Genomic DNA, 14694 nt, shown 5'->3' with positions numbered 1-14694 from the left:
CAGCTCTCCATGCTACTCTATCCTGTTCAAGCCTCTTCATCTCCAAGTAACTATTGCAACCTACATCCATCTGAATCTGTTTACTGTGTTCATCTCTTGATCACCCTCTATGATTTTTACCTCCCACACTTCCCTCCAGTACAAAATTGGTGATCCCTTGATGCCTCAGAATATGTCCTACCAACCAATCCCATCTTCTAGTCAGGTTATGCCATAAACTCCCCCCCCCCCCCCCCAATTCTATTCAGTAGCTCCTCATTAGTTACACGATCTACCCATCTAATCTCAGCGTTCTTCTGTAGCACCACATTTCAAAGCGTCTATTCTCTTCTTGTCTAAACTGTTTATCATCCATGTTTCACTTCAACACATGGCTACACTCCATACAAACACTTTCTGAAAACACTTCCTGACACTTAAATCTATACTCCATGTTAATATATATCTCTTCTTCAGAAACACTTTTCTTGCCATTGCCAGTCTACATTTCATATCCTCTCTACTTTGACCATCATCAGTTATTTTTCTGCCCAAATAGCAAAACTCATCTACTAATTTAAGTGTCCCATTTCCTAATCTAATTTCCTCAGCATCTTGTGATTTAATTTGACTTCATTCCATTATCCTTGTTTTGCTTTTGTTGATGTTCATCTTATATCCTCCTTTCAAGACACTGTCCATTCCAATCAACTGCTCTTCCAAGTCCTTTACTGTCTCTAACAGAATTACAATGTAACTGGCGTACATTGAAATTTTTATTTCTTCTCCATGGATTTTAATTGCTACTCCAATTTTTCTTTGGTTTCCATTTTTACTGCTTGCTCGATATACAGATTGAATAACATCGAGGATAGGCTACAACCCTGTCTCACTCCCTTCCCAACCACTGCTTGCCTTTCATGTTCCCCGACTTTTATATCTGCCATCTGGTTTCTGTATAAATTGTAAATAGCCTTTCGCTCCCTGTACGTTAGCCCTTGCCACGTTTTGAATTTGAAAGAGAGTGTCAGAGTCAACACTGTCAAAAGCCTTCTCTAAGCCTACAAAAGGTATAAATGTAGGTTTGCCTTTCCTTCAGCTACCTTCTATGAGAAGTCGTCTTATGATCAGTATTGCCTTGTGTGTTTCTACATTTCTATGGAATCCAAACTGATCTTCCATGAGGTTGGCTTCTACCAGTTTTTCCATTCTTCTGTAAAGAATTCTTGTTAGTATTTTAAACTGTGACTTATTAAACTGATAGTTCAGTAATTTTTACACCTATCAACTCCTGGCTTCCTTGGAATTGGAATTATTATACTCTTCATGAAGTCCAAGGGTATTTCATCTGTCTCATACGTCTAGCTCAGGAAAGACTTTTATCATGGCTGACTCTCCCAAGGCTATCAGTAGTTCTAATGGAATGTTGGCTACTCCTTGGGCCTGTTTCGACCTAGGTCTTTCAGTGCTCTGTCAAATTCTTTATGCTGCATCATAGCTCCCATCTCATCTTCATCTACGTCCTCTTCCATTTCCACCTTTCTCCTGTCCCGTCTTTGCTTATGACTGGTTTTTCATCTGAGCTCTTGATACTCATACAGGTGGTCTTCTTTTCTTCAAACATCTCTTTAATTTTCCTGTAGGCAGCATCTATCTTATGTCTCATGATATATGCTTCCACATCCTTATATTTGTCCTCTAGCCAAGTGCACACATGAAGAAATTTTTGTTGCTTTAGTAGGTATGTCATTAACTAGTAGCTGATTAGCTGGTCATGGACTATTTATTCTAAGGCTTTGGAAAGTGCCAGAAGAATACAAATAGCTTGGTAATCAGAGAGTGCTGTGGCAACATTCTTTTTTGGTAATGGCTTCACAAGTCTCTGTTACCAGGCCTCAGGGAAAACACTAGGGGTCAAGAAGTGATTGAAAGTATGAATTATTGTGGGCAGTACAGAGTCAATAATAAGCTCCATTATCTGTACTTTGATGCCATCATCTGTAGTAGATGCTGATCTCTAAAATCGTGTAGAGGACTAGATGGAAGCTTTCTAGGGTACCCCATGTTCTTCCAGGTACAATCATGCTTTATTTCATAAAAATACTTTGTCCCCAAATATAATATCCACTTCATACAACAATAGTGGAAATTCAGGATTGAAACAATTAACAAAACTGAGAAAAGGAAACAACTCATCTGTACGCAGATACACTTAACAGCACAGAGACAGAATAATCTACAGTTATTTTCTAGTGTAGGCTCTCTTTTTCTCTTTCTTTAAGAATAATGTGGAAAATTTGTGATGGAGACTGTAAATTAAGGGTAACCTACATATTTAAAGTTTATGTATTATGTCATATTAATGAGTGCTTCCATCACTCTTGGCAGAAAAATTTTGTTTTCATTTCAACACTGACACTTACCTTTAAAATACACTGTAACTTGATGAATCACCTCTGCTTTAAATAAGTTATTTAAATTCATCATTGAAATAGTAAAATACTGATTCTGTTTGCATTGCTTCACTTAAAAACTTACTGAAATCCACATTGTCTTCAGTTTGTTCTACATTCTTGGAAACTAACATTGTCCAGTTATGATTCAAGCAGAAACCACTTTAGTATCTTGTTTAAAAAATAAGCAGTTAATTTAAACTTTTTAGGTAAACATTTTTTTACTCACAGACCATGAGGTTTAAAACCAAAAAATTGCATGAAACATGAGAAAAGTTTAAATCTGTAAAGGCTAAAGATCTTATGAAATGTTCCCTTCAGAATGACTGACAGATGCTTACATTAAGATCAAAAACCCATTGACTTATCAATTGCAACTAGTTTGGCATTTCTGACTGTGTCAATATAATGATAATTTAGGCTAAGATCAGTAAGGAAAAATAAGGTACATGTACGAGTAAAACAAACCTTGAATCACGTGATTGTCTAACTCATTATCATTCCATGACAATCCTCACTTAGTGTGCATACTACAACATTTATTAACATGTTTTCATGCGTTTCAATTAAACATTTCACAGTTACTTCTATGACAGCAGAAGGTATGCCATCATTTCACACGTCACAAGCAACAAGTAACAGAAAAGACAAGGGAAGAATGATACAACTACACAGGAAGCAAGGGAATATGCCATCACTTATTCTTTGTTCTAAAGTATTTTAAAATGAACTGTAATTTACTGCTCTCTGCTCAGTCAATTACTTTGTGCCAAGAGCTTATCAGAGACTCCAAAGCACAGACATATAACACAGAAGATCCCAGTTTACATAACTGTAGTTGTAAAAAAATTATTTTCACATTATTAACAAGGGAACTAAAAGTATTGGAATTGATGAATCATTATGCTTCTTATTAAAGCAAAAAGTAATTACCTTTTATAGTGAGTACTTACATCAAAATAATCTCGGACTTCATCATTTTCTTGCAGTAGTTCTTGTGCAGCTGGTTCATCACGGCAGTAGGCAACATGCTTGTCAAAGTCACGTTCCTACAATAAAATTACAGAATGAACAGCTTTTATTTATTTTTTTGTATGTTACTATTTGTGGAAGAAGGGCTAAGTAAGAATTTAAACTATTATGTAAATAATATAAAGCTCTGTTTTCCACTCGACTGATGTCACTGAAATGTCATACTATTCTGATGAACATACTCAGTTGAAAACCTGAGAGCTTCATATTAGTTCAACTTTCTGAGAAAGACAATATGATTAATTTTTTATCTTAAGCATGTTGCATTGCACCACTTCTGAATATTTAGTAACTCCTATGGTTCATGATGGGCTAAGTTTTTCTAAATAATTAAATGCACTAAGAGAACATAAATTATATTGAATAATATGGTGTCTAACTTTGGGCAAGAGGACAATATTTCAATTTTAGGTAATGGAAGTGCTTATCCTCTACTTTAATTTCTACACCACGCCCCTTAGATCAAAATTTCATGGTATTCACAAAAGTAGAAAGACTTCCCTAAAATGCTGAAAACTAACCAGTATTCTGTGATTGCCATTACATGGTTTTCTCTGTGACATAGGCAAGCATCAGACAGACTTCAGTTACTATTTTAAAGTTTATTTGTGTTAATATTTGCTGTAAAAATAAATTGTTAGTGCATTTTCACTAATCTCAGTCTTTCTTCCTGTGTTATTTACTCAAGTGGCCTGTTATTCGTGAGTGTGCTTACGTTGTTTGTCTACATTTTGTGGCATGCACTGCAGATTTAGCAGTTATAAAGCTAAGTACTGACAAACTTATTTGTGCACTGTTATACAGCTATTAAATTTAATAGTTTTCAGCAGTGTTTCATGCTATTTGTGGCAAAATAATGATTTAATAAACTTCTGGAAATGTTTGCTTGCTGTGTTTTTTATAGTTTTCTGTGTGTTGAAGTCATTTAGCAAATTTTGTGCTTTAGTTTTCAGCTGATGTTTCTTATTGTTTCTAGTGAAATAATTCAGTAAAAGTTTCATTCACTGTTTGAACTTCGTTGAGTGTTCCAGTGGCTGTTTGAATTTTTGGATTTAGATAATAGTTTTGTGAAGTTTTGTTGGTATTGGTATTAGCTATGGTGTGGTAGTATTAATACAAGTAGTTGCTTTCTTAGTAGATAGAGAATTTTGAGACCACTATTGTCAGTTCTATAAACAGTTCTACTGGTGTAACTGAACTTCGGTAACGTAGATGTATAGTTTTTTTCAGTAACTGTAAAATTTTACCACGAGTGAGAAGTGTGGGCTCTGTCATAGGTTTGTGAGTAGTGGGTTATGGTGTGGGATTTGTTCAAAGTATTTTCATTGGTGGGGGGTGGGGGGAGTGCAGTGGTGAAGCTAGTGGGTGTTCTAGGAAGACCCTCTCCTGGGAATGCGGAATCTTTAGGAGAAATAAGTTGATAGTGGAGCAGGAGTGTAAGATCTGTGCCCTTCAGGTGCAGTTACAATGCACAAAAGAGGACCTAGATAGGGTGAGGGGGGTGAAAGGTGGTGGGGAAAGGGAACTGGCAGTTGGCAAGAAGACAGCTACAAAGAGGAGATATTCAGACAGTTATGCTTTGTGTATATGCTATAGATTTGACCAACTGTCAGGGTTGAGTGGAGAGGAGCCTCGCGCAGCTGTAGATGTAGGCAACACAGAGCAGTCCTCAGTAGTTAGGAGGCCTAGGTCAGCTGCAAAGTCTAACAGAAAAAGGTTCTGCTGCTAGGTAGTTTGCACGGTAGAGGAGTGGGCCAGCAGTTGCAGGAAGTGTTGGGGAGTGAGTACCAAGTCACCAGCATTGTGAAGCCTAGTGCAGGGTTGGCTCAAGTGACTGACATTGTAGGGGAGTTATGTCGGAATTTTACGGAAGAGGATCAGGTAGAGATAGTGGGTGAAGCAGGGAACAGTCTTGATAGGGACAGGGAATATGATGTAGGTGGTGACCTGGTGAGGGTACCTATTCAAACTGGTGGCACTAATGTACATTTCGTGCAACTGTTTCAGCATCACGATCAGCCTCATCAGGAAGGGGAGACTGACAAAGCTTATAGGTGGTAGTGTATTGGTTGGTGGTGGTGGTGGGATCATTCATGAAAAAATTCCTAGTAGTTGGTGTTAGAGCTGCACCTTTTTTAGACTGAATTCAGCTGATAGGTATACCTGCTTAAAGGAAGTCCCTCTAACTAAGGGCTCACCTTCTGAGGATGTAATGTTTCCAAGTAGAGAAGGAATTAGCATATTTCATCAAAATTTAAGAGGTATTAGAAATAAAGTTAGTGAAATGCTAATAGATGTTGACTCAGAAATTATTGGTATATCAGAGCACCAGTTAATACGAGGTGCATTCAAGTTCTAAGGCCTCCGATTTTTTCTCTCCGGACTGGAAAGAGATAGAAACATGCGCATTGTTTTAAAATGAGGCTGCATTCATTGTCAATACGTCCCAGAGATGGCAGCACCGTAAGGCAGATGGAATTTTACCGCCAGCGGAGAGAATGAGAACTGTTTTAAATACTTAAAATGGCGACGTTTTCCTTACTTGAACAGCGTGCAATCATTCGTTTTCTGAATGTGCCTGGTGTGAAACCAATTGAAATTCATCGACAGTTGAAGGAGACATGTGGTGATGGAGTTATGGATGTGTCGAAAGTGCATTCGTGGGGGGGACAGTTTAATGAAGGCAGAACATCGTGTGACAACAAACCGAAACAACCTCGGGCTCGCACAAGCCGGTCTGACGACATGATCAAGAAAGTGGAGAGAATTGTTTTGGGGGATCTCCGAATGACTGTTGAACAGATCGCCTCCAGAGTTACCATTTCTGTGGGTTCTGTGCACACAATCCTGCATGACGACCTGAAAATGCGAAAAGTGTCATCCAGGTGGGTGCCACAAATGCTGACGGACGACCACATGGCTGCCAGTGTGGCATGTTGCCAAGCAATGTTGACGCGCAACAACAGCATGAATGGGACTTTCTTTTCGTCGGTTGTGACAATGGATGAGACGTGAATGCCATTTTTCAATCCAGAAACAAAGCGCCAGTCAGCTCAATGGAAGCACACTGATTCACCGCCACCAAAAAAATTTCGGGTAACCGCCATTGCTGAAAAAATGATGGTGTCCATGTTCTGGGACAGCGAGGGCATAATCCTTACCCTTTGCGTTCCAAAGGGCACTACGGTAACAGGTGCATCCTACGAAAATGTTTTGAAGAACAAATTCCTTCTTGCACTGCAACAAAAACGTCCAGGAAGGGCTGCGCGTGTGCTGTTTCACCAAGACAATGCACCCGCACATCGAGCTAACGTTACACAACAGTTTCTTCGTGATAACAACTTTGAAGTGATTCCTCATGCTCCCTACTCACCTGACCTGGCTCCTAGTGACTTTTGCCTTTTTCCAACAATGAAAGACACTCTCCATGGCCGCACATTCACCAGCCGTGCTGCTATTGCCTCAGCAATTTACCAATGGTCAAAACAGACTCCTAAAGAAGCCTTCGCCACTGCCATGGAATCATGGCGTCAGCGTTGTGAAAAATGTGTACGTCTGCAGGGCGATTACGTCGTGAAGTAACGCCAGTTTCATCGATTTCGGGTGAGTAGTTAATTAGAAAAAAAATCAGAGGCCTTAGAACTTGAATGCACCTCGTAATTTGGCAATTCAGAGGCTTCCTTTACCAAAATACAGATTATCTGGCTGTTTTCCGAGGAGTTCCTCATGGGGTGGACGAGTGGCTATGTACATAAAAAACAGTATTCCATTTGAGTTTATAGACATATCACGACACTGCACTGAACAATTTGCATGTTGTGCAGGGGCAGTTGAATTTCGTGAAACTAAACTTCTAATTGTTGTTGTTTATAGGTCCCCTAACTCTGACTTCAGAACATTTCTGCTCAAACTAGTGAGGGTTATTGATTCACTTTGTAGGAAGTATCAGAAATTAGTCATATGTGGTGACTTCAATATTAATTTTCTATATGGTGCAAGAAAAAGGATGTTGATAGATCTCTTAAATTCTTACGATCTGAAGCACACTGTGTTTTTTCCAACTAGGGTGCAGTGGAACAGTAGCACAGCCACAGACAATATTTATATTCATTCTTGGGCATTCTATTAGTAGAAGGGTGAATGGCCTTTCAGACCATGATGCACAAATTTTAACACTACAAGGCTTTAGTACTCAAGCAAATGTCACATTTAATTACAAACTATGTAGGAAAGTTAATCCAACAGCAATAGAGAGTTTTTTAAACCTTGTCAGGAAACAAGAGTGGTAGGATGTTTATAGTGCCGATAATATAGATGATGAATATAATGCTTTCCTTAACACATTTATCATGTTCTTTGAGAGATGCTTTCCATTAGAACATTCTCAACAGGGTACCAGTAGTAATAGGCAGCCCGGGTGGCTGACTAGTGGGATAACAATATCTTGTAGAACAAAGCGGGAAATATATCAAAATGTTAGAAGTAGTCACAATCAAACTATAGTAGCTCATTACAAACAGTATTGTAAGGTTCTTAAAAATGTTATTAGGAAGGCAAATAGTATGAGGTATGCAAATAGAATAGCTAATTCACAGGATAAAATTAAAACCATATGGTCAGTTGTGAAGAAGTGTCCGGTCAGCAGCACAAGGTCAGCAATATAAAGTAAGTTCAGAGTAAAAATATTTCTGTTACTGATAAATCAGATATACGTATAGTATTAAACAATCATTTTCTGACTATTACTGGTGAATTAAATAAAAATTTAGTTTCTACAGGGAAACATATAACTTTCTTAGCAAAAGCCTTTCAAAGACTGATGTCTGAAATACTCCTCTGTGATACAGACAAGAGGGAGATTGAGTCAATAATTAAATCACTGATGACTAAGGACTCTCATTGTTATGATGGAGTGCCTAGCAAAATATTAAAGTACTTTGCTGCACTTGTTAGCCCTGTAATTAGGCATATTTGTAATTTTTCCTTGAGGAATTATCAGTTTCCTGAATGATTAAAGTACTCAGTAGTAAAGCCACTTTATAAAAGAGGAGAAAGGGATAATGTAGACAATTTTAGATCTATTTCTATGTCATCAGTGTTTGTAAAATTTATCAAAAAGTCTATGAATGTAGGGATAAGTGATCATTTTTATATGACACGATTTGCTATCAAATGTCCAGTTCAGCTTCAGAATTCGTTTAAAAACTGAAAATGCTATATTCTCTTCTCTCTGTGAGGTACTGGATGGGTTACACAAAAGGTTTCAAACACTTGGCATATTTTCTTTATTTAACTTAAGCATTTGATTGTGTTGATCACAAAATATTGCTCCAGAAGTTGGACCATTACGGAATATGGGGAATAGCTCACGATTGGTTCACCTCGTGCTTTAGCAACAGACAGCAAAAGGTCATTATTAAAAATGTTGAGAAGGCTGTGATGTGGGGTCTGAGTGGGGTACGTTCAAATGGGTTGTGCCCTGTAGATCAGTGCTGGGGCCACTCCTGTTCCTTATTTATATAAATGATATGCCCTCTAGTATTACAGGTAACTCAAAAATATATTTGCTTACTGAGGGCACTAGCTTGGTAGTAAAGTATGTTGTGTGCTACAATGGCTTAGTTTCAAATAGTGCAGTTCATGACCTAAGTTCATGGCTTGTAGAAAATAAACTATCGCTAAATCACAGTAAGACTCAATTTTTACAGTTTCTAACACACAAGTCAACAAAACCTGACGTTTTACTTTCACAGAATGGGCCTATGATTAGTGAAACTGAACAATTCCAATTTCTAGTGTTCAGAAGGATAGTAAGGTGTCGTGGAAAGCCCACATTCAGGATCTTGTTCAAAGACTTAATGCTACCATTTTTACTATTCGAACGGTATCTGAAATGAGTGATCGTTTGACACGAAAATTAGTCTACTTTGCTTATTTTCATTACTTATGTCATATGGTACTATATTTAGGGGTAACTCTTCCCATTCTAAAAGGATATTTTTGGCTCACAAGCAGGCGATTCGGGCAATAAGTGATGTAAGTTCACGAACCTATTGTCGACCCTTGTTCAGGAGTCTGGATATTTTGACATTGGCCTCTCAATGTATAACCTTCGTATATATTCCTTACTGTCATTTCTTGTTAACAATATTAACTTATTCCCAACAATAAGCAGCTTTCACTCAGTTGATGCTCGGCAGAAATAAAACTTACATGTGGATCGGACTTCCAAAAATCTTGTGCAGAAAGGTGTGCAGTCTACCGCTGCATCCATTTTCAATAAGCTACCATGTGAATTCAAAAATCTGAGCAGTAATCCACACACTTTCAAATTGAAACTGAAGAGTTTCCTCATGGGTCACTCCTTCTATTCTGTCGAGGAGTTCCTTGAAAAATCAAACTGATTCTTGTTGTATTGTAGATTGCGTTTACTTAAACTTATGGACTGAAGTTTTTTGGGTTCATAAACATTTATTTTTATCTGTTATTACTTTACGTTGTAATTTCATGTACTGACACATTCCATGACCATGGAAATTTGCTCCTCAATTTGGTCCTAAGGAACTTGATGTATACATAAAAATAAAACCATTCTACCAGTATTCCTTACATGTAAAAAGAGCAATTTCCTATGACCCAATATTTTATGGGATTACTAGCTTAATTCTTGTCAAAGGGAGACTATGGTATCAGTCTATGAGAATTCCAACATATGTAATATTGTCAAGATGATTAACAAGTGCATGTAGATAATATTGTACTTTTGTGTTTGTGATGTCAGTGATGCATGGAGTGGATCAAATCTGGTAAAAATACATAAGATACAGCTAATTACACAAATTTATTCTCACAATTTGATAACTTTTATATAGACCTATGGCACTGGTTCTGACAAAAGTACTACTGTACACACAGAATGATATCTGCTATAAATAGCTCCTCTTATTTTTTACGAAAAATACCTTGAGAAGAAAACTGTATGCAGTCAAAAATCCTTATTTCATCAAGGACTTTCCATTTTTTAAAATGAATATATCATATATGTTAAGAGAAGCAACTCTTAAAACTTAATATGAATTCTGTAATTACAACAAACAATTATTATCCTGTTACATACTACCTGTGCATACATTAGCTAAATGTAAGCTAGTAAATTTGCAAGACAGTCACTACTTTGAAAAGTGCTGCTGCTTCCTCAGTTATATTAAATAGCAGCTGTTTATTTCCTACTGGTAGCTTAATATTCATCATAGTATGTAGACCCTGTCAAAGTGAGAACCTACAGAGATGTGGAATGAATTAGGTTGTTACCATAAATCCTTATTCTCCTCAATTTGACTCTGCACTCTGTACTTCTTCTCCGGGCAGGGACTACTCAGGAGGACGTCGTTATCAGGAGAAAGAAAACTGGCGTTCTACGGATCAGAGCGTGGAATGTCAGATCCCTTAATCGGGCAGGTAGGTTAGAAAATTTAAAAAGGGTAATGGATAGGTTAAAGTTAGATATAGTGGGAATTAGTGAAGTTCACTGGCAGGAGGAACAACACTTTTGGTCAAGTGAATACAGGGTTATAAATACAAAATCAAATAGGGGTAATGCAGGAGTCGGTTTAATAATGAATAAAAAAATAGGAGTGCGGGTAAGCTACTACAAACAGCACAGTGAACGCATTATTGTGGCCAAGATAGACACAAAGCCCACGCCTACTACAGTAGTACAAGTTTATATGCCAACCAGCTCTGCAGATGACGAAGAAATTGAAGAAATGTATGATGAAATAAAAGAAATATTCAGATAGTGAAGGGAGACGAAAATTTAATAGTCATGGGTGACTGGAATTCGGTAGTAGGAAAAGGGAGAGAAGGAAACGTAGTAGGTGAATATGGATTGGGGCTAAGAAACGAAAGAGGAAGCGCCTGGTAGAATTTTGCACAGAGCACAACTTAATCATAGCTAACACTTGGTTCAAGAATCATAAAAGAAGGTTGTATACATGGAAGAACCCTGGAGATACTGACAGGTTTCAGTTAGATTATATAATGGTAAGACAGAGATTTAGGAACCAGGTTTTAAATTGTAAGACATTTCCAGGGGCAGATGTGGACTCTGACCACAATCTATTGGTTATGACCTGTAGATTAAAACTGAAAAAACTGCGAAAGTTGGGAATTTAAGGAGATGGGACCTGGATAAACTGACTAAACCAGAGGTTGTACAGAGTTGCAGGGAGAGCATAAGGGAACAATTGACAGGAATGGGGGAAAGAAATACAGTAGAAGAAGAATGGGTAGCTTTGAGGGGTGAAGTAGTGAAGGCAGCAGAGGATCAAGTAGGTAAAAAGGCGAGGGCTAGTAGAAATCCTTGGGTAACAGAAGAAATATTGAATTTAATCGATGAAAGGAGAAAATATAAAAATGCAGTAAATGAAGCAGGCAAAAAGGAATACAAACATCTCAAAAATGAGATCGACAGGAAGTGCAAAATGGCTAAGCAGGGATGGCTAGAGGACAAATGTAAGGATGTAGAGGCTTATATCACTGGGGGTAAGATAGATACTGCCTACAGGAAAATTAAAGAGACCTTTGGAGAAAAGAGAACCACTTGTATGAACATCAAGAGCTCAGATGGAAACCCAGTTGTAACCAAATAAGGGAAAGCAGAAAGGTGGAAGGAGTATATAGAGGGTCTATACAAGGGCGATGTACTTGAGGACAACATTATGGAAATGGAAGAGGATGTAGATGAAGATGAAATGGGAGATACGATACTGCGTGAAGAGTTTGACAGAGCACTGAAAGACCTGAGTTGAAACAAGGCCCCGCGAGTAGACAACATTCCATTAGAACTACTGACAGCCTTGAGAGAGCCAGTCCTGACAAAACTCTACCATCTGGTGAGCAAGATGTATGAGACAGGCGAAATACCCTCAGATTTCAAGAAGAATATAATAATTCCAATCCCCCCCCCCCCCCCCCAAAAAAAAAAAAATAAATAAATAAAAATAAAAAAAACTTTAATAAGTCACGGATGCAAAATGCTAACACGAATTCTTTACAGACGAATGGAAAAACTGGTAGAAGCCGACCTCAGGGAAGATCAGTTTGGATTCCGTAGAAATATTGGAACACGTGGGGCAATATTGACCCTATGACTTATCTTAGAAGCTAGATTAAGGGAAGATAAACCTACATTTCTAGCATTTGTAGACTTAGAGAAAGCTTTTGACAATGTTGACTGGAATACTCTCTTTCAAATTCTGAAGGTGGCAGGGGTAAAGTACAGGGAGTAAAAGGCTATTTACAATTTGTACAGAAACCAGATGGCAGTTATAAGAGTCGATGGGCATGAAAGGGAAGCAGTGGTTGGGAAGGGAGTGAGACAGGGTTGTAGCCTATCCCCAATGTTATTCGATCTGTATATTGAGCAAGCAGTGAAGGAAACAAAAGAAAAATTCGGAGCAGGTATTAAAATCCATGGAGACGAAATAAAAACTTTGAGGTTCGCCGATTACATTGTAATTCTGTCAGAGACAGCAAAGGACTTGGAAGAGCAGTTGAACGAATGGACAGTGTCATGAAAGGAGGGTATAAGATGAACAGCAACAAAAGCAAAACGAGGATAATGGAATGTAGTCGAATTAAGTCGGATGATGCTGAGGGAATTAGATTAGGAAATGAGACACTTAAAGTAGTAAAGGAGTTTTGCTATTTGGGGAGCAAAATAACTGATGATAGTTGAAGTAGAGAGGATATAAAATGTAGACTGGCTATGGCAAGGAAAGCGTTTCTGAAGAAGAGAAATTTGTTAATATCGAGTATAGATTTAAGTGTCAGGAAGTCGTTTCTGAAAGTATTTGTATGGAGCGTAGCCATGTATGGAAGTGAAACATGGACGATAACTAGTTTGGACAAGGAGAGAATAAAAGCTTTCGAAATGTGGTGCTACAGAAGAATGCTGAAGATTAGAGGGATAGATCATACAACTAATGAGGAGGTATTGAATAGGATTGGGGGGAGGAGAAGTTTGTGGCACAACTTAACTAGAAGAAGTGAACGGTTGGTAGGACATGTTCTGAGGCATCAAGGGATCACCAATTTAGTATTGGAGTGCAGCGTGGAGGGTAAACATCATAGAGGGAGACCAAGAGATGAATACACTAAACAGATTCAAAAGGATGGAGGTTGCAGTAGGTACTGGGAGATGAAGAAGCTTGCACAGAATAGAGTAGTACGGAGAGCTGCATCGAACCAGTCTCAGGACTGAAGACCACAACGAACAACAACTTCCTCATTAATTACTTTGACAAGCCAGAATGTGCTTAAATTGCATAAATATGCATTCCTCAGCTGTAGGAAAATAATGTGCCTGAGGCACATTTGAGGAACCATTTATCTAATGCATGCTGCCACATTTACCCGAGTACAAGATGACATGAAATATAAGACAATGCCCCCCCCACCCCCCTCACTTTAGTTCTTAAAATTTTTTTAACAGAATCTGACTAATCAAAATTACAAATGGTTCTTTCGATACAGTATAATGTACCTGCTTAAAAAAGTTAACATTTTACCTATTGTAAACTTATGCCGTTTACTCATTTTTCTACATTCTGATAATACCAGAAGAAATAAAAAACAAAAAGAAATGGTTTACATTAATTTCTATCTTCATTTCCTTTTTTGCTTACTATCCATCCCAGTTGTATCTGTGACACCAATCTGTGGTATCACTGTTTTTAATTACCATCACCACCACCAACGCCACTGGTATTAGTAACTGGAATGATAGTTTCATTTATTCCAAGAGATGGGAGGGAAGTGACAATGTGTTTCTATAAACCAGCAATGCAAAGAATAATTTTGAATGTCACAAATATTTGCCCGTTCCTTCTGTATGTACCACAATTTTCAAAGTGGAGGTTAGGGTAGAACCTAATAGCACAGCTTGGAATGCTGTGAGTGAAATGGACATCAATAAAATTTTGAATCTTGGTTATCATAAATATTTGGCTGTTTCTTCTGAATGTGTTGTGATTCCCAAGGTCATGGATACAGAGGGACCTGAGAACAGCTGTTTTTCCTGAATACATAGAGGATTTCACATATATATTGATGCAAGAATGTGACAAATTCCTTTACCTCTTGTTCCAAACATGCCATCTGCCTGCTGCTCTCTCTCATTGTGTGCATAGAAACAACAGCTGACACCGCCCCTCTCATTCTCACCATA

At 38.0% G+C, this 14694-nt stretch overlaps 1 protein-coding gene across 1 annotated transcript in view; it reads right to left on the bottom strand.

The window, feature by feature from the left end:
• The window catches only part of LOC126162232 (obscurin), a 720647-nt gene that overhangs the window by 668140 nt on the left and 37813 nt on the right, over positions 1–14694 (bottom strand). Inside the window, exon 3 of the mRNA XM_049918601.1 lies at positions 3386–3481. Within this exon, the coding sequence (XP_049774558.1) occupies positions 3386–3481 (96 nt within the window). The remainder of the gene's footprint in view (positions 1–3385; positions 3482–14694) is intronic.

Source organism: Schistocerca cancellata, chromosome 2 (assembly GCF_023864275.1).
Source record: "Schistocerca cancellata isolate TAMUIC-IGC-003103 chromosome 2, iqSchCanc2.1, whole genome shotgun sequence".
Taxonomy (NCBI): domain Eukaryota; kingdom Metazoa; phylum Arthropoda; class Insecta; order Orthoptera; family Acrididae; genus Schistocerca; species Schistocerca cancellata.
This window is presented reverse-complemented; position numbering and strand designations above follow the sequence as displayed.